The 25,004-nt window shown below is 42.6% G+C and overlaps 1 protein-coding gene and 1 long non-coding RNA gene across 3 annotated transcripts in view; one reads left to right on the top strand and one right to left on the bottom strand.

Moving 5' to 3' along the window:
• The window catches only part of LOC123282269 (uncharacterized), a 28,124-nt gene extending 8,047 nt beyond the window's left edge, over positions 1–20,077 (top strand). Inside the window, exon 3 of the long non-coding RNA XR_006522307.2 lies at positions 4,634–20,077. This is a non-coding gene — a long non-coding RNA (uncharacterized lncRNA). The remainder of the gene's footprint in view (positions 1–4,633) is intronic.
• A 1,199-nt stretch (positions 20,078–21,276) lies between these two features.
• ZNF281 (zinc finger protein 281) lies at positions 21,277–24,889 on the bottom strand. Of its 2 annotated transcripts, none has more exons than XM_044762694.2 (2): positions 24,758–24,889; positions 21,277–24,646 (listed from the first exon to the last, which is right to left on the bottom strand). In XM_044762694.2, the coding sequence occupies exon 2, from the start codon at positions 24,626–24,628 to the stop codon at positions 21,971–21,973; it is 2,658 nt and encodes an 885-aa protein (XP_044618629.1). In that variant the 5' UTR covers positions 24,629–24,646; positions 24,758–24,889; the 3' UTR covers positions 21,277–21,970. The 2 variants fall into 2 exon arrangements, with proteins under 2 accessions (XP_044618629.1, XP_044618630.1); XM_044762695.2 differs by having other exon boundaries at positions 21,277–24,642; positions 24,758–24,885.
• Positions 24,890–25,004: the final 115 nt, after the last annotated feature.

Here is a 25,004-nt window from a genome sequence, read left to right as displayed (position 1 = left end):
TTCACAACACACTCACTTTCCTCGGGTGCATCACGTCTATGGTGCGAGTCCACTTTGCGTAATCTTGGGGATAAAACATTGTGTTGCTATCAATCCACACAGTTCGTTGCACATGGACCCCCGACAACCTAGGTGAACACGCACCACGTCAGCCTTCTGCAGTGTGTTCTGACGTGGTTCACACTGATATTTCACGTCAGCCTTCTCGCAGTGTGTTCTGACGTGGTTCACACTGATATTTCACGTCAGCCTTCTCGCAGTGTGTTCTGACGTGGTTCACACTGATACTTCACGTCAGCCTTCCGCAGTGTGTTCTGACGTGGTTCACACTGATATTTCACGTCAGCCTTCTGCAGTGTGTTCTGACGTGGTTCACACTGATATTTCACGTCAGCCTTCTGCAGTGTGTTCTGACGTGGTTCACACTGATATTTCACGTCAGCCTTCCGCAGTGTGTTCTGACGTGGTTCACACTGATATTTCACGTCAGCCTTCTCGCAGTGTGTTCTGACGTGGTTCACACTGATATTCCACGTCAGCCTTCTGCAGTGTGTTCTGACGTGGTTCACACTGATATTTCACGTCAGCCTTCTCGCAGTGTGTTCTGACGTGGTTCACAGTGATATTTCACGTCAGCCTTCTCGCAGTGTGTTCTGATGTGGTTCACACTGATATTTCATGGCATCATCGTGGCAATTCAAAGCCTAGCTAAAAATTAAGAAAGTACAGAAGTCCAGCGTTCATTTTCAGCTCTTGTACTTGCTTTCGCCACCCTCTCTGTACACTGGGTTCAACATAACAGACAATATTTTTGCCCACATTAATAATCATTCCAAAACCAGGTATAGCATGGATGTATTAACTCAACTGGTTTTGTTTTATTTTTGTACAAATATTATAGTGACATTCATGAAAGTCAGTATAAAAGAAGAAAAAAGTATTAATGGCATAATACTCTCATTGCACCAAATCAAATACTTCCTTCCTTATCAATACATTAAGATAAATTTAAATTGTATTCATGGTACCCGTGCTATTTGGGGGTTTTTCCTTTTCGCTGTATTTTTATCCATGTTGCCAGGCACTTCATATTTATAATTTTCAGTGGTTAAATATGTTTGCCGTCTAATAAACTCCAGAATTTATTTTAATGTTCCTTCTGTGGGGCATAAGGCATTTCTCTTGTGTTTGGGGGAGACCATCAAAAATAACACTGTAGATACGTCTTACTAGATTCTAAAATTCTTGGACTAGGGTAACCAAGTCAAAAAATGAACATTTTGGGGGCCAGCCTGGTGGCACAGCGGTTAAATTTGCACGTTCCACTTCAGCAGCCCGGGGTTCACCGGTTCGGATCTTGGGTGCAGACCTACGCACTGCTCATCAAGCCGTGCTGTGGCAGGTGTACCACATATAAAGTAGAGGAAGATGGGCACACATGTTAGCTCAGGGCCAGTCTTCCTCAGCAGAAAGAGGAGGATTGGCGGCAGATGTTAGCTCAGGGCTGATCTTCCTCAAAAGAAAAAAAGAATATGAACATTTTCACATCTTGGTTACATTTCCACCCAGATTTAAATGTTTGTTCTCAAAAGCATGAGTAATATGGGTGCTCCAGGAAATACATAATGAATATTAAAATGTTATGGCTTTTGTTTAAGTCAAGAAAAGTGCTGGAGAAATAGGAAAGAAGTCTTAGCCCACAGCTGGTCTACCCAGCCCAGGAGATCATGGGAAGCTTAAGAGATGTGCCCCCGAAACGTCTTCATTTTCCTTAGCACCGTTTTGCAGCAGTTATTCATAAAACTATCTACATAGACGTTCTATTCAGAAACCAGCTTTAAAGATGCCAGCGACACACTCTGACGGCAGGACATCACCTGTGGCACCAGGACCTCAAACAGCACCGGGCAGGTACTGGGTACTTGTTGAACAGCCCGTTCAATGAATGCTGAGACGCCTGGAGGAAGTCTGGACTCACTATGGATTCCTTCTTTACCACTCAGGGAATCCGAACTTACTTCTCATCGATCATTTGACAGAGCGCTTGGTCGGAAGCCGTTTCACAGAAGGCAGACAGCAGAAGAACATTCCGGCGTGAGCCCCCGCAGGGAAGGCTGGGTTCAAAGCCCAGCGCCCCTCTGAGGCCCGGCCATTCCAGCTGCACTGACCTGGATCACATCTGCCCCACACGGCCCAGCACCCTGAGACACAGACACACCCTTTGCTGAATGTTTCCTATTTTTCTATTCCCCAAAAGACCAATCTCTACAAAGAGATAGTAAATAAATTTAACAGGAAAAAATAAAGGGAGAAACCACCATGGTGAGCCTCACAGGTAGCTCTCTTCCAAGGAAATTAATAGAGGGAATTGCAGAATGAAAAGACCTGTGGGAACGGCAGTGGGCCCACGGCAACCTCACCACAGATGACTTGAGAGCCAGTGCGGCTCTTCAGGGTAGCCATCCAGCTCTCCAGGGTCACCACGGAACCAGAACTACCACGGAAGAGAGGAAAAGAAAACTCCACCAAGAAGAGACCACACAAAAAACAACAAGATTTCCTCAACTGCCTTACAATTTGTGGCTTCTAGTTACTAGAAGCTGGTCAACGGTGGCTGCAGAGTTCAGCATAAACCAGCTTTAAAATAATGCACTGAGATTTTCTAGAAAGGTTTCTAACAAGAGTTCTTGAGGATTTAAGCAAACGACACTTTCCTGAGTTCCAAAGAGATCTCCATCCCAGTTAGATTTCCCTGAGTCCCGGGTACCTTTCCTTGAGCCGTGCGTCATTCTCTAGGTATGCAGTATTCAAGTGTGGCTTTTGGTAACCAAGGAATGCAGAGAGCTGCGTCAAAAATAAATAAATGCAATGCTGTGGCTTCAGCAATGATAAATCTAGAGTCAGATTCCAGATATGCTGGCCTTCTAAAGCTAAAGGGTGCGGAGGAAGCAATCATTCCTGAGGGAAAGAGCAGAGTCAGGAGCCTTAAAGAACGTAACAAAGATCACATCTGTTAAAGACAGGTAATATACGACTAAAATGAATTTCTGTCATCTCTCTTAATATTCATGTGCTTAAAGAGACAACCCAACTCAGTCTCTCTTTAAAAATTAATTTTCCTTCAAAAAGAAAAGTGGAGGGGCCTGCCCAGTGGCGTAGTGGTTAAGTTTGTGCACTTTGCTTCGGCAGCCCAGGGTTTGCAGGTTCGGATCCAAGGCGTGGACCTAGCACCACTCATCAAGCCATGCTGTGGCAGCGCCCCACATAAAATGGAGGAAGATTGGCAACAGATGTTAGCTGAGGGCCAATCTTCCTCACAAAAAAAAAGAAAAGAAAAAGGAAAATGGTATAGGATTTATTGCTGAACACAGAGCCATCCTGGAACCATTCTAGAGTTCAGAAAAACTCTAAATGTGTTCTACTGACCCTGGATTAACATCCCTTCCCTGCGTAGGAAGGGCAACAGCTCGGATGACTGACAACATGAGCCAAGCTGGGGTAAGAAGTTTTCTTATTAGCATATTAACCAAAGACCTGTCAATATTCACGAAAGTGGATTTAAATTTCACATTAACTTAAAATGGAGCAAATAATATTCCAAGTAAATGATGAGGGTGAGTTTAAAGACGCTTTACGTTAGCTTATTTTTAAGCAGATCATGTTCTAGCTAAAGTAACCATGTGCCAATATGCCCCATACCTTTACATCAAGTGTGCTTTTTGCTTCCAATAACACTGACACTGTGAAATTTAGGCCGTCTCACTTTTGTTGGTTTTTTTTGCAGAGCTTTACTTTTTACGCATACATGTGTCACTCTAGACAAGTTAGAATCTACAAAGAAAGACTTGGGAAAAAAATACCTCCCCCCATCCCATCACCCAGATATAATACACTGTTAACCCTGCCAGACTTTTCCTACGTGTACATTCTTACAGAAAGAAAACAGGAATCACCCTATTCTTTATCTCACAACTTTTTTGTAACTGAGTAAATACTGAGCATCTTTCCGTTTTTATAGAATTGTTTTTAAAGACTGCACTCTATGGAGACGGAATGAGTCCACCTGTGTGGACATTTAGAACGTCTCCATTTTCACTCTTAAGAAACAGTGCTGGATGCACATCTTTGTTCGATCTGATCCACGTCCCACAGCATGCCCATAGGAATGGCCCTAGAATTGTAATTGGTGGCTGACACGCTCTACGCACGTAGAGCTTGGTATAAACTTTAGATATAAACTGACCTGCAGGAAAGTTGTACTGATTTAAACTACCAAAAGGAAAGTTGAGTCCACATTACAGGGACGTTACATTAACGGTGGGTTTAACTTAAATGATGTCTGAAATCAAAATGTAGGCAATGTCACTTAACCAAAGAAAAATGGCCAATAAACATAAGAAAACAACTTCCAAAATAATCATAAAAATGCAAATTAAAATGATTGCATTTCTCCTATCAAAACGGCAACATTTCTTAGAAAGAAATCTCTAGAGTTGGCAAGAGTGGGGTGCGCGGGGCACTTCCATGCACAGCAGGTGAGAGTACGCAGGCACACTCTCTCGGGAGGCCAATCTAGCAATAGCGAAGCCTTAAGAATTTTCCGACTTTCTAACCCAGCATATTCTACTTACAGACCTGACCACACCAGAACAACAGGAGACAGCTATAAAGAAGTGCACACAAAGGCATTCAGAGCGTTACATGTTTCACCATCGTAACCGTGAAAAATTACCAACAACCAGTAATGGTGCTTCAAGGAACTAAAGTGGGATTCAAAACTACACAGAAAAATAAAAGGACAAAAATGTTATGTGCATAGGGAAAACTGAAAGGAAATACAACAAAATGTCACTTAAATGGTTGCCAGAATGCTGAATGCTTTTCTTTCTTTTTTCTTTTTTTTGGTGAGGAAGATTGGCCCTGAGCTAACATCTGTGGCCCATCTTCCTCTTTTTGCTTGAGGAAGACTGTCCCTGAGATAACATTTGTGCCAGTCTTCCTCTATTTTGTATATGGGGTGCCGCCACAGCATAGCTTGATGAGTGGTGTCTAGGTGTGTGCCCAGGATCTGAACCTGCGAACCCAGGGCCGCCAGAGCAGAGCGCAGGAACTTAACCACTACGCCACCAGGTCAGCTCCTGTGCTCTGCTTTTCTCTCTCTTTTTCTGTATCTTCCAACTTCTTCACCGTAAACATCGTACTCATGATAATCAGAAAAAACAAAAGAAACATATAAAAATGGATGCAGTCTTTGAACTTCATTTCTTTAAGTAAAAATACCACCAAGTCCCCTTTGAGTACTGGCGTGTTATCTTCAGCATCTTAGCTCATACTGTTAATGGGCATTGTTCACCTAAAGGACTATAACTTAAAATATTTTCACTTCTAAATGTTGTTCCATAATTTCTGCACGGTTCATGAAAATGTTTAAAATTTGTCTTTCTTTAGAATCATTTATATGAGCACAGTAACTTTGCGGTTGAAGGCCTACCTCTGGCATGCATGGCAATAAAAGATGCTTTCTTCAAATAAAGACAAAGAATGACAGACGGTGGATAAAAGGAAAAGAATTAGTCACTTCTTCTCCATTTCATCGCCCTGTGCAACAGACATTCGGAAACAGAGCAAGGAAAAGGAAATGGGTCAGAGGCCTTTGAATTACTGGCTTATTCACTGAAAAATATTCAGAAGCTGTCCTAAATATTGACGTAAACACTAGAGTCACAAACAGAAGCCCCTTTTTTCCCTTTCCATCTCTCTCCCTCCCTCCCTCCAGAAGGACAAAATCAAGACAGATGGATAAGCTATCCTATCGTTCAGAGGAAATGATACCTTCAGCTTCTAGAACAGTGTTTTTCAAGTTACAGATGGCTCTTTAGTGGGCCCCGACGATCACTTTTTAAAAAATGAAATAGAATAAAATATATCAGAAGGCAATACTAAAGATATTATTTTGTGTGACAACTTTCTGTTATATGAGTTGTATCATAGGTAACATGAAATATAGTTTTGACAGTGGGGTCATGGAAAAAAGGTTGAAAGCTTCTATTCTAATGTAATGGAGAGGCAATGAAGTCCACAGTAAACTGTTTTTCCTCACCCCTAGTCAAAAAGTAAATCCCCAAACCAAGAATTCCTGGAAAGTAGGAAAAAATAACCTGAGGCAGAAGGATTCTGCAGTTATGCCCTCACCCAAGCCTTAAACCTTCAGCAGTGTTGAGTTGCCCAAAATCATCTGAAGAGTGTGGGCGGCTTGGCCACATGAAACCCTGGTCTATTTCGTAATACTTAGTTTACCTGTTAGGCCATAATTACACAGCCTCTTAGTCCCACAGACCCCACGTTCTCTGTGCCTCCACTCTCCTGGCCACACTCCTCCTTTTAAAGGCCTTCCTTCGCGTCCCCTGGAACTCACGTTCCGTAATTAAGCCCCCACAGCCTCGACCTCTGGCATTCACTTGAGCCTCACCCCCCCACCCGCCCCGACCCCAGTCCTCTCTCCAGGAGGCTGGTTTTTCACTCGTTTAACAAACATTAGTTGAGCACCTTCAAGTGCCAGGCCGCGTAGAGAGCGCCATGAATCCAGCCACACAGAGTGGCACACGCAGTGCTGAGCTGGCGCGGGGCTCGCCTTCTCGCAGGGGCAGAGGAAGCCGGTGTGTCAGAAGCTCGAGGCGCAACCTGAGAAGGGCTGACGGCAGAGTGGCTGGGCAGGGCCTCACAGGAAGCCTGGATTTTATTCTAAGAGCAGTAGGAAGCCACCGAAGCGTTGAAAGCAGGGGAGTGACGTTACATGAGAAATTCTAGAGGAAACGGATGGCATGGTAGCAAAAATGAAAACAGGGAGGAGAGTTAGGAAGTTAGACGTGTGACAGATAGTGGTGGCTGAACCTGGGCCATGGCAATGGAAATAAAGAGAACAGATTGAAAATATATTCTAGGGACCAATCAGTAGGATTTGCCAGTAGACTGAAATGGGGAGAATCAAGAAAGACTAGGGTTTGGGGCTGGGTGGGCTGGGGGTCCTCCCCATCCCACATAGCTCCTTTCTGAAAACTTTCCAAAACGTTTACCCTCCTGTGAACTAGTTTCCCTGAGCCTCTTGGCATTTGGGTATCTCCTTCTCCACCACTTGTCTTGGCTGACATCTATGAACCACCTCTCCTCACCTCCTTCGCTCCTCTCCTCTCCAAGTCCTGCCATCCTTCTGAGTATCTTCAAGGTGCAGGCGAACCAGCCATCCAACACTTTGCCCCTCATGTTCTCAACCACCCTACCTCCAGCTTTATCCCGCCCTGTGCCAATTCGATCACGTCCCACACAGAGGCACCCGAGGCCTCGTCAGGCCCAGACCTGCTCTCTCTCTGATGTGAATTCTGGCCTTCCGCTCTGACTGCAGCCTCCTCTTCTGGCTTACTCATCTAGTTCCACCACAGCTGTTTTCGAACCCCCTGAGTGCTCTTTCCTTCTCCCCTGTCCCTGTCCCTGTCCCTTCCATCCGGCTTGGATTCCACCCCAATCCCGTAATCCACTTCCCATTGCTGTCCTGTCCATTCCGGTTGGCACCACTGGCTACACAGTCATGGCCGTTCTCAAATTTGGCACTTGTTTTCTCTGCACTTACTGTTTGGCTGCCTAACTCCTCATCTTTCACATCTCCATGAGTCCTAAGCCAGGGCAAATTCCCACCCATACACCCCCAGAGCATCCTCACTTCCTTCTCTCATTACACCCTTCTTCCTCACCAGACTTCAGTGAAGCTCGAGAGGAAGGACCATGTCTGATCTAACTTCAGTGTCAGCAGCTAGTGGTGCCTGGCATGCCACAAATACTGTTATGGAGTGATTTCATATTTTAAAAACTGAAACACTGAAAAAGTGAAAAGTGGAGAAATTTTTGAGTTGAAATGTAAAATCGTAATATTTGGTCTTTTACCAAACATACCTAGTCAGTAACCCTTTGTATGTAAAGGAAATACCGCCCCACTAGGAAAGTGATATAAAATTGCCTTGCCACCAACAGAAACTGATTTTACATTGATCAATTCTATTGATCTCCTCCGTGACTGAGGGCAAAACATATCTGGCTGATGTTAGGATCTATTCAGCAGCGCAGAGTATCTGAAACATGGACTATTATAAATGCTCGTGTATTTATTCATTTTTGGGGAAATTTTCATTTTAAAAAGCTAATGCTGAAAATCACCTTTGTAAAAGTTGATGGCATTAAATCCACTGGAAAAGACTGGTTGGTGTATGTCAGCATGTTAGAGTGGGAGGTCTCAACAATGTAGCAAATCTGTTACATAGAACTATCATATTATTATTAATCTTAGCCATCTTTAAAATTTTTTTTGCTAAAAATCGCCAAGCATACTAGTCAAATTAAAGCCTTAAAAATTAAAAAATATGAGTTGCATCTTAATAACAATAACTACTGGTTTGCATTTAGAAGTGTCTATAATCTCCTCAATTATGTTTTATGCTTGACACTCACATACTTAGAATACTGAAGTCAAATCCCAAATACAAGCAACAAATTTGTTTTCCCTTCTACCAATTTTTTGGAAAAGATTAAATCAGCTAACTGGCTAAATAATAAGGAATCCCCCCCCCAAAAAAAACAGTCATCAGATTATAAACACAAGCAGGAGAAAACCGTGGCACTTTTGCTTTAAAAAATTTCAAAACATTCTGAAATTATCTTCGACTTCTCAGTTCATTCTCTAAGTCAGTCCTATATTAAACTGCTTCAGAAAAGATTCCTCAATAGACTATAATTCAAAAAATACAGTTATATATAACCACTAGAGTTTTTACTCTCAGATATATCGTTTATTTTCTTTTTTTCCTCTAAAGTAGTTACTCTGAAAACAAATCAAACTACATGATATATAGACAACGCTGACATCAGGATGCAACTTCTATTTTTGAGAAAATTATATTTTCCTTTATCTACTTATTAATATTTATTAGGCAAGAATGCTATGACAGGATAACAAGAAGAGCCAAGTGTTTCTATAAATTGTTACATTTTGGGGAAACAAAATGAGGAAGGTGGTTAATATTTATACTAAATTTCCTTCATATTCATCTTTCCAATGGAAACTTCAAAAATAATCTGAATATCGTAGGGACAGAGAATAATCTTTCTCATGTTACAAAATTTGCTTTCCTGAAACTTCTGCAGTGTGCAAACTGCAAATATTAGCACTATAAACTATACACATTGCAAACTGCAGACAAACAGCTGAGCCCAACAGCATCGACACGGCCTCACGGGGGAGTCACAAGCAGGACGTGGGAAGATTCTGTAAAGGAGGAGTGAAAATAGAAAGCCTTCACTCCTGGTCATTCAGTCGGCCCGGTCATGCCAGTCGACCACTTTTCCGCTAATCGGGCAGGTCAGGATTTCTTGGGGCACAGACCTCACCTATCACAGGGCAGCTTCCTGTTCTCTGCGGTGATGGGCACAGCAGTCCTGAGAACCAGGCAGGCCAGCACTTTGACATCTGTGGGCAGAAGTGATCTAGAAAGGTTTCGCAGTCTCCTTTGGGTCACACGGCTCACGAGTTCTGGAGCCGGCACGTGCTTCAAGAATCAGCCTCTGGAAAGGCTGGGGCCCTTTCTATCCCATCACGCAGGAACGTGGCGCCAGGCTGACCGTGAGTGGTGGAAAGCGTCAAGCCAAGTCCATGTTTGCCTTCTTGCTCCACCGTTTCCGGTGTTTCTCTGGTGGAAGTGTCCTAACCCGATTTGCTCGTCTGTGAAATTAGATTGATATTACCCTGCCTTTCGGGCTTGTCGGGAGAATCAAATGGGGCAAAGTTTGCAAAATCTCTGGCACCAGGTAGCTGCTCAATAAATGGTCGTGTCCAACCGCCACCAGCAGCCTGTGGCACTTCCATGAGCAGCCCTCGGGTCTTCAGGCTGCACGCTCTGTCTCTGTGCACACTCTGCCCCAGGATGACAGGGCACACAGCCATCGGGCGTTCTTTTGGTTTATGCAGCTCCAAAATCAGACATTCCAACGGATGACATTTCAAGTCACAAATAAGCCACTCCTCCTAACGACACGCCTCCTCCCTCCTCCGCCTGGATCAGGAGCTGCTGCTGACCTGCTGCTCAAGCCCATGCCACGGCTGCACGCCCATAAAGGCATCACTCATATAATGCACACAAAGTAAGACTTGTCTTTAAGGGAGGAGCTTGCTTTCTTAAAGAGAAGAAACAAAGTCTTGGAATAAAAGAGAGATTAGGCACCACTGCCTTGACTGATGGATTTTTTAAATGTTAGCTATAAACATACAATTCATATAAACAGGGAACTTTAGTTAGCCACAAATAGATTTATTCTCATTAAAGAAATTAGGCTGATCTCAAACTCTAAATACCACATAATAATCCTAAATCTATCATCATAATTAGTGAGCCGGAAATTATCCAGAATATACAGAATTATCAGAGCTTTGAGTGAAGCCTGCAAATGCCTCGATATTCCATCAGTGATTTTAATTTAGAATTTAAGAAGCAGTAAGTTTCTTCACTTAACCAACAGGGTTGTCAGACACAATGATCAGGAATAAAAGGGCAATTTGCTTAAAAACAAGCTTAAAAATTAAATAATGTAATCAGGTAGGCCCAAGGAGTTTTTTCTAGGAAAGCTTCTCACTAAAAATTGTCCCATCTCTAACCACGCCTGAGCCCTATATTCGTTTCTTAAGTAGTAATTGTCAGGTTATCTTAAGTATTCCAGAAGATCCCCCATCTGTTCCCAGACTAGCCCCAGAGTGGCACACCGTGCAGAGCAGACTTTCTGCACCTCAGCTCCACTGACACCCTGGGCTGGATAATTCTTTGCCGTGGGGGGCTGTCCCAGGCATTGCAGGATGTTTAGCAGCATCCCTCGTCTCTTCCTATAAGACGCCGGTAGCACACAACCTGACCCCAAGTTGTGACAACCAAAAATGTCTCCAGATATGGCCTATCATCCCCTAGGTGGCCAAACTGCTCTGCGTTGAGACCTGCTGACTTGGTCATTCCTCTGGTGTCTCCGTCCCCACGAGAGCCTTGCGCAGTGCACACGCACCCCCTGGACCGGTCACATACTGACCCAGCAGGCACTGTTGACGCCTCCGAACAGTCAGGAGCCCCCGTCCCACGGTGGGTGCCACCTGCACCTCTTCACAGATGAGGAAACTGCAGGGTCAGGAAGACGAAGGAACTCGACTGCTATTCAGTGCCGGAGCCAAGATTTTAAATGAGGTCTAATAAAGCTTTTTATACGCATCTTCAGAGGTGAAAGGACCTCTGAAGAAAGAAGGCAGAACAGTCGAGTTAAACACAAAACAAACCCACAAGATGCAGACCCAAGAAGGGGTTTGACCAATTCCACCCACGGTGTAACCTTAGGAGACGGCAGGTCCCTTCCCTCCCTGGGTCTCCGCTCTTCCCCGGCGATATGAAAAGACTCCTCCCACCTCCAGCACACAGGTGACGCGAGCTAGGCCACACGAGTGTAATTATCGCCGATGACGTTTTTATGCTCACGGTCCGTTATCAGCACCCTAGTGTTCTCCTCCAGATTCACCTTCCTCCCTCCTTTGGTCTCTGTTCCCACGTTACCCTGCCAGGACTGCCCTCTGAAGGAGCACACAACCTCACTTGCTCTCTCTGGTCCCTTTACGTCTCTTCCTGGTGCTCACCCTACCCCTCATCACGTGATGTGTTTGTCCACCCGGCTCCTGCACTAGAATTTAAAGATGCTTAATTCTGTTTTCTTTTCACCCCTGTCACCTAGCACAGTGCCTGCCATGTAGTGGGCACCCAGACTTTGCTCAGTGGATTGATTTTTAAAAAACTAAACGAGAGATTATAACTATGTGTGGTGATGGGTGTCAACCCGACTTATTGTAGTGATCATTTCACAGTATATACATACACCAAGTCATCATGTTGTACACCTAAAACAAACACAGGGTTATACATCAATTAAATTTCAATAAGAAGAAAAGTGAACAAAAAAGAAAAACTAAGTGGTGAAATCTGAAGTAACGACATGGGGGACTCAGATGGATCTTGATTAGCGATGAGACAAGAAGGCTCAGGAGAAAGTGCCGCAGCACAGGCCAAAGCTTTAGGACAGTGCTTCTCAAGGTGTAACGTTCCTGGAGGCTCTTGCTAAAATGCAGACTCTGATTCAGTGAGCCTGGGGGCTGAGACTCCGGTGTCTAACACGCTCCTAGGTGATGTCGGTGTTGCTGGCCCACCTCACATAGCCAGCCCCACACAATCAGAGAGTGCATTTGGGCAGCATCTAAAACAGCTCTGCACTGAGAGGAGAGTCAGGGCCGAGAGGACTAACTGGACGAGTTATTTGCTAACGAAGAGGACCTGCCACACTTCTCTGTGCTGCTGCCCTCTCAGTCCTCAGGCTGGTAAGAGGCATGGAATACTTCATGGAATTAACAATCTGCAAATCCCAGTACTAAATAATCTCATATTCACATGGCACCTTTTCCATAATGCAATGATCATTTATATACCTTTTGGTCTTCTTTGGGAAGTAACATACTGCAATGTGTAATATTAAAAAATACATTCAGCTTCATTTCTGATTGCCATTTAAGTAATACAAAATACTAATGACTAATGTGTCTGATTTTAATAATAGATTAGCAAAAGCTCTCTTTTCCAGTTATTCTGCTGTAACATTACTTAATACAATGCAGCACATACACAACCTCTGAATTTAGTAGTTGGTAGAACAGGAGCAGCTGAAAATTACGAGATTAAAAGTAGCTAAGTGGAGGGGCCGGCCCGGTGGCGCAGCGGTTAAGTTCACACGTTCCACTTTGGCGGCCCGGGGTTCGCCAGTTCAGATCCCAGGTGCGGACCTACATATCGCTTAGCAAGCCGTGCTGTGGCAGGCGTCCCACATATAAAGTAGAGGAAGATGGGCACAGATGTGAGCTCAGGGCCAGTCTTCCTCCAAAAAGAACCACCACCACAGCCACAACAACAAAAAAGAGGCTAAAGAGATAGAATAAACAAATGCAACCCCTCATCTTAAAAAAAAATGTAGCTAAATGGAGGAGAGAATCCGTATGTATTCCAAGTTCAAGACCAGCCAATTGACCCTCCAGTTTCGACTTGGATAATAACGTAATCAGGACCAAAATGAAGAGGAGCACTGAGCATCGTCATTTCCAACTTAAAAATTCTGTTTACTTATGAGAGCCTCTGGTAACAGTAAAATGCTCCATTTATTTTTATCACAAAATGCAGTTTTAAATCAAATCAGCAAATTACAACTATAAAATTATCAAAACACCTCTTTTTATTCCTAATTTAAAATCAAGTGACACTTTATACAAGAAAAAATATAACTAAAACAAATTCATTTATAAATTAATAAGTTAATAGGTTTCACTAATGGCTTCATAGAACAAATGGCAGAAGGGAACAACAGAATTTTTAAGACATCCATTTCCAAAGTTAAACTAAGTTTATGATTTCTTTGTCCTCTTCTACTCAAATGCACTATAGTGATCATTTTTTAAAGGATAATTCATTCACGTGTTCACAATGTAAATTTTTACTCAGTATCTTTGAAGTACTGATTTTTCACCTTGACATTTCTAGGAAAAATGCATCGTAATTTTATCAAGTGAAAAATTTCAGCTTTCCTCCAAAAAACATCTTTGACTTACATTTTATTAAAAACTCAAACTACTGCTGATGTCCAACACTTACTTAAAAGCCTCCTAAAAGATATGAAGTGGGTATTCTCGAGTCACAGGGAGAAACTGGATATACCTTAAACCTTACACGAATAAAGAATTTCACAAATAATCTCTGTTCTCTGAAGCTCAATTTTTTGGCATGTTTACCAGAAATAAGCTTTTCAAAACCCAAGTCAATTCAGGTTCAGGCAGTGGCTTGCTTCCTACTGATAGGCTAAACTTCTTTCCTTTCTCTTCACAATCTTAATAGCTCCAAACACATTAATCTTATTTATTGCTGACCAATGTCCCCACCATCTGCTCTTGCTAGTATTCCATCGGAAAATATAACTTTTTTTTAGTATATTCAGCCCCAGTAATTTGTATTCTGAATATTTTATTACAAAGCAAGTACATGGGGGCAGGGAGGTGGTGAGAATAAATATGACCATCCAAATAATTATTTGTACATGGTTTGTAAACAAAATCACTGACTGAAATATGAAAGGCAATTCTACAAATATTTTGCATTTCTGCTCTCACATTCAGCTGCCAAAATTCCAACTGATATTTCAGTACTGAACATTTTTAACAAACAGTACTTTCAGGCTGTTCAAGATGTTTTTGTATTTTAGTTCCAGATGGAGTACTGGTTCAGCTGGGTGAATGACTAAATATAATCTAGAGTGATCATTTCTTATTAAATCATAAAATGCATATTATTTATTTTGGGTTTGGAAATCAGAAAAATAATTTCCATCGTTAAATGCTATGGGAAGCCTTGAAATTCTTTCATAATCATACATCCAATTCTAAAACATTTTACTTACATGTTGTATAAGCTTTAAATTACATACATAAATGAAGAGACAGGATTTAAAAGCAAAAAAAATGTTCCCCCTTATAATTCTTTCTTTACTACTTAATATTTAGCTGAGAATGAAAATGTTCTTTTATCTGGTATTACAAACTAGTTGTTTGTGATACTATTTTTTCCAAATTAAGATGTTTACCCATACTGAATGACAGTAATTCAAAATCTCAAGTTTCAAGACAGAAAATTTAAATGTACTTATTAGAAATATACTATTATGCAAGGCACTCCATTTTCGCCCATCTTTTCCCAAGTAGTACCACCTTGTCTCCTTTTATGGGTCACACACACTAGCATTATCGGCAAAAATACCATTCTATCAATCATCGATACCACTTTTCTCTCCTTGCCAAACATCAATTTGTTTCAGAGGGTTAACAAAATCAAAGAGGGAACGAAATGAAAACCTGTAGTTTTCTATTCATTCTACCAGTCTTCCCTAGAAATCTCCCCAGATCGCATTTGAATCTTGGCTTCACACCACACTCCTGGGATTCCCCGGCAGGAACCCTGACAGTTCATGGGGACGTGACGAGTCCTCCAAACACTTCTAGTTGAAATCTGGAAGGTCTGGTAGCTGCGTGGCCGTGGGAAACAAGTCCATTGACATCAACCTCCTCAGACCCCTTCCCACTCTCCTTACACAACAGTCCTTCCTTCCCTTTCCAACACAAACCTGTCACAACAACTTTAATACTCTGTTTTCTACACTAAGTTCGACATTCATAGCTTATCATATTCAAATAAATCCTGAACAAACTAGGCTAAGTCTAGTCATAACCTAATCTTTTCCTTAGTAAAAATGAGGCAATTTAAAAAGTTAAGAGTAATGGTTTCAGATTACTGTTGCAGATTTTCTAAACTAAACCACTAAGAGATCAGCTAAATTACTGACATAAACACTCATAAAACAATACACAGCTAACTATTCCGAATGTGACTAAGTATAGAAATATCCACAATATCTTAGCAGACTTCATAAAAAAAAAAAATTAAACGTTTGGAACTTCTGCAGCATTGTCTCCCAAATCCAAAGGAATAAAATTCCACAGCAACTTGCCTTACAAACATAATCCCTAACAATATTAACGTAATTTTAAGATGTTCATTGAAAGGCTACTTCTAACAGTGGAAAGTAGTGCAAGGTCGATTTTTAAAAACGTTTTAATGCCTTTATGCAGTGCTATGAACTTTGCTCGGTTTTCTAATGCTGTGCTTATGACTGAGTAAAATTTACATATTGGGTCTATGAAATGCAAACGTTTTCATAGTAATTTCCCTTCCGGTACCTTATCCATTTGCAAGAGGAAAACTCTAGGTCTCGTCCGGTCTGCTTCATAATCTCTGCTAAGCACTTTAGTTGTTCGGGGCCACGAAGTAAGAAACTGCAGCCTCAGAAAGGATGTTCCCAGTTCCACCGCTGAAGTGATCAAGGTCATGGGTATCTATTCGCGGAGACCCACAATGACACCCACTGACAGTTCTCATTCTCCTCCAGAAAGGAGAACTCTCTCTCACGTCTGCACTTGGCTTCCTCACAGCAAGAGCCTCACTTATGCGCAACCAGACATCAAACAGTCATGGTGCTGACCTTGTCGTTCAGTTTTGCAATCTGCTCTGAAAATTAATCTAAAAATGTCCTTCCAGACTTAAAAAGCTGTATTTACCCCAAAACGCAAGGTTAAAACTTTAGCTCCCAGTTCAGACCAACTTTACAACAGAAAATGCTTATAAAACAATATTCTTACTTAAAGTAGAACGAACAAATAAGCCAGTCACAAGTTAAAATTAAACAATACTTTCCAAAGTAAACTTAAAAACTAATTATTAATTAGGGAGTTTCCAACTTTTTACAATCACTCACACTTTTCCTTTGTCCTAACATAATTTGCCTTTATACACTGCACTTGTAAATTTCTTTTTTTGGAGGGTTGGGGATGTGGTTTTTGTCTGAATTCCTAAATTCTGTGCAATCACTTAATCACATATGACAGTAATTTTGACTGCAATTGTTTTGGTAAGAAAATTTATTTGAAATTCTCACCAACCAATGGAAGCTGTGTGATTTTATGAGTTACTAAAGAAAAGATTTAATATATAAACACAAAGATTAGCCACCTTTTTCCTAGATCGGGAATGTGAACAGACCTTCACCACAGTTGCCTGTTAAGAGTTGTTTATTAATTGTTCCACAATAGGACTAAAGTTCACATCAAACCAAAGTACCAAAAGAAGTCTGAACTAAAAGAATGACAAAATAAGAACAGAGTTTTCCAATCACAGATCTCTTCTAGTTACTTAAATTTTCCAGGGACTCCCGTCAATATCCGAGTAAATTCATATTTCCTATTTTCCTTCAAAACCTATTCCTTTTCTTCTCCATTCTAAGATATCCCTTACCTCCCTTCACGACAACCTCTGCCCATTCTTCTTTGATTCCCCACAAACACAGGGAACACACTTTCCCCTTTGGAGCATAACGTCCAGATCTTTACAAACAATCTCCTCCAGCTATTGATCTCCATTTCCCGAGAGACAACCTACTTCAACATATAACATGCTTTACAAGGCTTATCTTGCACAGAACGTTTCAACCTAGCTAGTCACACGCAGGCTGCATGAAGTAGTCTTCATGTTCTTAAGAACTCAACACTATTCCTTTCAGGTAAAACGGTGCGGGCTTTCATTTTTGCCAAGATACGTAAGCAACTTCTGTGTAAACAACCACAGTGGTTGACTGTAGTCACTACACACTCTTCACACACTTCTTTGTTCACGGAAAATACTGAACTATTGTCAAGTCTAGCATCTCTACGGTCCTTGTTGTCAAATAAGAAACTGTGCAAACAACTCTAAATTCTATTCAGCTCACTATCTGACCAGCTTATCATGAAACTCTATGGGTTTACGTAACCTAAATGTATTCCATAAATGCTAAGTAATTGATTGAATTGCAGATAAAGAAACTGTAAAGGACCCTACCAGTTGAAGCTTTTCTAGTTTAGGTATTGACTAATTTATTTGTATAACAAAATTTCAATATTTAGGCAGTCTTCTAAGGCTGGGATTCTTAACTTGGGGTGCAAAGGTTAAGAACTTTTTAGGGAGGGTTCCTGTGAGCATCTAGATTGGCTTGTAAATTTTCGCATGCAAACCTATTTCTGCTAATGTATGGGAGTAGGGAGGCACCAATTCTATCATCAGCTGCCCACAGAGTCTGGGACCCTAAAAATGTTGTGCACTTCTTCCCTAGAGTGAGCCAAAGGTTCATCAAGAATTTAAGTAAAATCTACTTAAGTTAGTCACATACAGTAAATACTTTTTTAAAAAGCAAAATAGGTACAAAGAAAGCAAAAGTAATTTAAAAAGCATATGCCCTCTTTATGGGAACAATCTCTTTTAAAACTAACTATAATCTCACAGAGGATTTTTTTGATCCAGAGTTAAGACAACAGAATTCCCAGATGTGGTCTTCATGCTCATGTTCATTTCAAGCGATAAATTATAAGGACATAAAAAATGTAACAACTAGAAGTAAGAGAACATTTTTTCCTCAACATCTATCAGGAACTCTCCATCATCTCAGAGGGTACAAGCAGCCCAGCACACCACCACAGCTCTCTCCTCTTGACCAGGAGGAGGGACGCTGTAACAGAAATACGCATGGACCACAGCTGACATGGCCTCAGGCAGCGTGACGCCTGGATCCTATCAGAGCACTAACAAAGGAATCTTGCATGACATTTTAAAAATGAGAGCCTGTCATTCAGTATCGCAGAAGACACGAAGACCATAAAACTCAGAAAATGATAGTCTTCAGATGTAGTCTACTCTAAAAATATAACTTTGAAGTTCAGAAGCTAATTTTTTTTGAGGGAAGTTCTTCAGTTTAATAAGAACCTATGAATTTGGAAGCTAAGGATGACGTGTGTCCTCACAAGGCCATATTGCTCAAACTGTCACCCAGTTCAGGCTTAAACGCTACTCATGGCAAATAACTACAAAATGTCAGATACCAGGAATGAACAAAAATTCCTGTCTCTCTCATCTGATTAGTGTAATGCAAAAAACCTAAATTTGAGGTAGAAATATTTGTATTAACGTTTGCAATTTCCAAAAAACATTAAAAGATTTTAAGCACAGATTTTTTTTTCACATTTTTCTCTTCTCATTATTGAATTTCTTCACAAATTACTGACCAGCAACTGCTAAACTATGGTGGCCCTTACCCTGAATTGACAGCAGCACAACAGAAATGCAAAGCCTAGTTTCCTACTTTCTCCTCTAACACCTTCAAAGTAGAAACCTTAACTTTAAAATGATCATATTTAGATACAAACATTCCACAGAAGGAAAAAAAAAAAGGAGTGGGTGGGAAAAAGTTAAAATGACAGGGTTAATGTAGAGCAGAGAATGCATCTGTGCAGAGCTCCAGGTGGGCATCAACGCAGAATGGGTGAGATTCTGCTGAGCACACTTGTTCAAGAAAATGACCAAATCTAGGGAATAACCTTGGCAAAGAGAAAGCTAATTTACTTTTTCCTAATCTTATGGGCCCACAAGTAGGTATTTCTCCACAGAGAAAGCCATGTTTAGCTTAAAATAATTTATCATTTCCCTACAACAGTATCATGTATGAAAAAGGCAAAGGGGCCTATTCTTCCCTTTAATATTTTTACTCCTAATTCCTCAACATTTGTAACCACTCAATTTCAAAGCAGTTTTCTCATGATTTTACAGACATCTACAATCTCTTCTCCCGCATCTTTAAAACTGAACATACATACTAATGTTGAAACATGTGTCCCGCATCTTCAACATTTACACGTTCTTAGCTCTTTCCTTCTAATATCTACGCTTCTAACCTTTTTTTAACATTAACTACGGTTTCACGATACTTCTTTCCTACTAAAAATGCTCAAGACCATTTTTATTTGTGGCATACTGTTATTTTATTACAACCTTTTTTGAGGCAAAAAGGATGCACCTAGAACCAAAAGACATTGGAAACTGATTTAAAATGAAGCCTCAATAAATACTCTCTCTGGAATAATATTTAGGATGGCTAACCCAATTTCAACAAAACATGTTCTTAATTTACACATTAAATTTCTCTTCTTCCATATAGTGCGCCACAAACACAAATATTGAACCAATTTTCAAATAAAATAAACCTAGAAACATGAAATACTTAAGTTAAAAAAAATACAATAAAAATACAAGTCCCTAAACTGCAGGTTATACCACTGATGTGAATATTTTATGAACTGTAGTTAACAGAAAAATCTGAAAAATGTGACTTCATATTAAGTGATATCTCCTTTCTTCAATTTTGTGATTAACAGGTCTTTTATTGGTAGTAAACTAGAGCAAACAATCAGAATAATACATATGCAGTATTCAGTACACACAATAAAAGTTAAAGAAAATTCAAAACCTGTAGAAAACAAAACACTGGAGAAAAATCATACAGCTGAAGAGATACAGTGGTAAAGGTCCTCTCCATCCTTCCATTACAGCTTGTACTCTGTACCCGACAGAACTTACCGCACTTACCGAGGTAAGAAATACAGACCTTTTAGTACTGAGCGCATTTAGGAGAATTAAACACATTTTCTAACAATCCTGCAATGACAAATAGGTGACCCTTTAGCTGGTAAAGCAGACTTAAGGGGGGAAAGCGGGGAGAGGAAATTAACTAGTATTTTGTAACCATTTTTAATAATTTCTTATTTTCCAAACACTGCTTTCATAAAAGAAGTGTTTTACACTTGCACAATATTAATTACTTTATTATACATGGAAGCCTGTGTAGGCTGATTACACAATAAGACTGCAAACAACCAGTGGTACTTTTCTGACGTCAGAAGAGTACATAAGACTGAAACATCACCAAAAGTACATAAAAAACTCATCAGCATAAACATCAAAGTACATTAAAAAATATAATCAGGAAAAAAATACAATTGCTAAAAAGTGGTTTAGAGCAGAGCCACTGTCTACCAGTAGCTTCAAATGGCAATTAGCGTTCATAGCAAGTTTTGATGACTTTACAAGACCCCTGTACAATACTGACTAATGCACCCTTCTAAAATGTACATTAAAGGCTGCCATTTCACAAAGAGGTTCTGATGTCACTACCAGATGCAGACACACCACGATCCCTCACACTAGCTATGTCACCAGTTGAAATTACCACCTTACTGATATATCTACAGCTCTGAGTATGTGGGGTTTTATTATACATGGAAATCTGCACAAGTTTTGTTTTTAGAAAAGGTAGAGGGGATGTTTACCCTATTGTTTAGTATTTGGAGGCTGTAAGGCATATAAAATGCATAATGAATTATCTATTGGAATGTAAATCATTCTAAGATTGAAACTGTCAAGATGGGGAGAAGAGGAAACAAGGCAGGCCCAGAACTCTAAGAAAGGACAGGTTAAGAGTAAGAATAAAAAAAAAAAATACAGAAGTGTGGGTGATAAGTAATAGCACAGACAAGAGCAGGATGTTTTAGGCCATGTATAATAAATACCGCATACCCCAAATTTCGAAGAATCATGTAATTCCAACTCGGGTTCTAACACTGGAACCAACCAACCACGTGGGCTTCAACACTGTGCTGGATGTCAGTAGATCTTAATGGAAGTAGAGCCTTGTTACAGTTGGGATAAGGAGAGGGTGCTTTTTCTTCTTCTTCTATTAAAGCTATCATTCCAGGCTTTGATCAAAGATCCAAGAATATTTGTTCTACCAGGCTGGAATGAATGTGGTTTGGAAGTTCAGAGTACATTTAAAAGCTGCAACAAAATATAGGTAGCCAACATCTCAGAATTTTGGATCAGCCCAGATGGAGACAGCAATTTGAAATGTTTTCGATCCCTTACTTAAATGATGAAATGTATACCATACTATCTGTAAATTGGATATTCCATTACAGTGATAACGTACAGAATTCCCATGCGTTATTACACTTTCCTGAGAGTAAAGCAATTAGAATAACCTTAATCCTAGCAACAAAGTTTTTTTTGTGTGTTTTTCTTGTTTTGTTTTTTTGTAGGGTTTTTTTGTTTTGTTTTTTTTTTTGCATTTAACTTTTGGGCTAGTCCCTGACGATCTATACATGTAAATTTGATTGCTAAACATTGTCACTTTGAATGTCAAACTATTTTTAATCTATTGATTTTGATTAAAAATCATAATACAAACAGAGCTAAAATCACGCTAACAAAATAAACTAAATATGAAAAGTTGCATTGAAAGGGCATTACATTATTCTTAATAGGATCGTGTAGAAACATTCCAATGGCAGTGTTCTCAAAATAAAACAAAATTACATTAGAAGACCTCCAGCCTGGTCACTCTGGGGACCTTACCTGTAACTCTGGCTGGTGGGTGTCTTTACTCTTGTACTACATGGCTCACTCACATCAGACATCATGTTTGTATACCCTGAGAAATCTGAGACTGAAGTCCTTACTCTATGGTCCACTTCTCCATTCGAGTTAGTGATAAAGGTCATTGGCACCCTGCTGCCCGACTTAAACTGAGAACCAAACGCCTGTGCAAAGTTCTCAATCTGGTACGTTGTTCTAGGCTCTATGTCTTTCTGAGGATCTATCTGGCTAGCTAACTCCTGAGATGGCATCTGAAAGCTTGTGGAGGACTCTAGGTTTTTCTGTTGTTCCTTCTGGCTAGTCAATTTCTGAGATGAGGACTGGAAGGCTGACGAAGTCTCTAAGTTCTTCTGAGACTCTATCAGATCATCCAGCTCCTGGGAAGGTGTCAACTGCTGATGTGTGGCATCCAGAGCAGATAAATAAAGACCTGGCTGAGATCCAAACAACATCCCAAAAGGAGGCTTTGGCAAGGAAGATGGCAACACTGAGGTAACGGATTGGCCGAAACCACACTCCAAAGGAGATGTAGTGTATATCTGTTTTTCTGGAAATAAAGTGTGGTTGTGGAGAGGTGAAGACAAACTGACAAACTGGAAACCGTGTCCAAGAGTAAAACCTGCATTAGTGGATTTTTCAAAAGCCTGCTGGAGGTATTTGGAGTATTCTTGCAACATACTCGCCTTCTCACTCGAAGGCGTTTGGGTGCCTGGGCTCAAATTTTCCTCCTGAACCAGTTCTGAGTGTTCTCCTGAGGTGTGTAAATCCACTCGAGGTTCCGTTATACTGAAAGGATCCTCTTTCTGGCTTTCTGATTTGTTGGAGTACTGATCCAAAATACTCTGTAAAACCTCATCGGGAATCCCAGACTTGTCGTGACAAGACTTAATGTCAGCACTTAGAGCTGAGGAGTCAATAAGTGACAATGGGGCCTCATTGTCCAAAACACTGACACCTGCAGACTGAATGACGGACGGCTGGGAGACCATGTGTCCCACGTTTATAGAAAAGGCACTGTTGCTGCTGGCAGTTGGTAAGTATCTTCTTTTCTTTGAAAACTGCATGGCGTCATCATAATTACTACCTATTTGACCTTGTTTTCCACTTGCACTCTGCAGAAGACTAATGGTCTCCACACTATTATTCGACACTATGCCAAGGGAACCACCTGGTTTCCCAGACAAGGACTTCTGTCCAACGATGTCTGGCAACGGCGACACAAAATTCAGGTAGTTTTTGTCTGTATTCTTTCTGCTTCCTTTCTTAAAGATCAGTTTTGGCACCCTTTTCTGTAGTTCATCTATCCCAGTGCCAATTATGCCCCCGCTGGAAGAGGCGGTGGGCATCTCTACAGAGTAACTCTGCAGGTTGATGTTATTGGAAATTTGTGATTCATTTGTTTTCCCCGCCTTGTGTTCCTTATTCTCCATCGCTATGCTCTTCGACTTCGTTTTCCTCCTTGAGGAACTTGTATTTCCCTGAGACAACGCAGCCAGGTTACCCATGTTGTTATGGTTTGCTGACCCAGGTTCTGCACTAGCGGCTCCTTTCGCTATGGCTTCACCACACGTGCGCCTGTGTTTCAAGAGTCTGTCCGTCCTTGAAAAATACTGTTGGCAAGTGTCACATTTATATGGCTTCTCTCCACTGTGCGTCCTCTTGTGTCTCTCCATGTGGTACTTCTGGATGAACTTCATGCTGCACTGATCGCACCCGAAGGGCTTCTCCCGGCTGTGGATCTTCTCGTGTCTCTGCAGCAGGTACTTCTGGATGAAGCCCATGCTGCACTGGCTGCACTGGAAGGGCCTTTCCCCGGTGTGGATGAGGACGTGCCTCCGCAGGTGGTAGGAGCTTCGGAAAGCGGCGCTGCAGTGGTCGCAGATGTGAGGTTTCTGACTTGGGGAGAGGATGGCCCCTTCTCCGTCTCCGACCAGAGAAGGTTTGGAAGATGCGCTGGGCTTCCTCTTGGCTTTGATTCCCTGAGATTCCGGCTTTGGCCTCTTCGCCTTTTTGACGTGAGTGTCCTGCTTTGGCTCCTCGGGGCCGGGGTGGTCATCAGTCCTGCCGCCGCCGCCCAGCAGCACGTCACGGGGGTGCTGGGCGGGCTGCTGCGGCGGCTGCTGCTGCTGCGGGGGCTGCTGCTGCTGCTGCTGGGCGTGCTGGTGGAGGATACTGAGGTCCTGGATGACGCCGTGGCCGCCCCCGTCGCCGCCGCCCAGCCCCGGGGGTCGCTCCTCGGCCCCGGCGGCGAAGAGCCCCCCGTAGTGGTGGTGGTGGTGGGGCTGCGGCTGCGGTTCGTCGGGCTCGGCGGGTTTCTCCTGCTTGATGCTCACCAGCGACTGCAGGAAGCCCCAGGAGGTCCTCTGCGCCGGGAAGGCCGCCGACGCCGCCGGCTCCTTCTTGAAAGTCATGTCCGGGGCCGGCGGGGGGGGCTCGGCGGCCGGGGCCGCGGGGGGCAGCACGCACGGCGCCGGGGGGGCGGCCGCCGCCGGCCGGGTGAAGCTGGTGACCGGGGGCAACCGGTGGTTGAACAGGACCATGCCCGGGGGGAACGAGGGCTCCATCTCCGCCCGCCCGCCGGGCCCGCCGCCGCCGCCGCCGCCGCCGCTCAGGAGCCCGCCGCCGACTTTCATGCCCCGGACGAGGCCTGGCTGAGGGAGAGGGGAGAGCAGGCCGTGGGACCCGGCCGGACCCCCGCCCGCCGCCGCCGCCGCCGCCCGCCCCCCGCGCCCAAGGCCCGCCCCGCTGGCCGCCCCACTTACGGTCCCGCCGCCGCCGCCGCCGCCGCCTCCGCCTCCGGTTAGTAAAAATAACGCCGTCCTCTCCACAATGGAATTAAAAGCCTCCCCCGCACTGCGCAGGCGCGGCGCGGAGCCTGCCGGGAACTCCCCGGCCCGGGCCGGAGGGGAGCTCGGCGGGGCCGGCGCGCCTGCGCCGCAGCTTCCGCCCGGCCCGCCTGTCAATCACCCGGGCGGTTGGGCGAAGGGGCGGCCCCGGGCTCGAGGGGCG

The sequence above is a fragment of the Equus asinus genome, chromosome 30 (assembly GCF_041296235.1).
Source record: "Equus asinus isolate D_3611 breed Donkey chromosome 30, EquAss-T2T_v2, whole genome shotgun sequence".
NCBI lineage: Eukaryota > Metazoa > Chordata > Mammalia > Perissodactyla > Equidae > Equus > Equus asinus.
The sequence above is the reverse complement of the archived record's forward strand: the minus strand, read 5'-3'. Positions and strand labels throughout refer to the sequence as shown.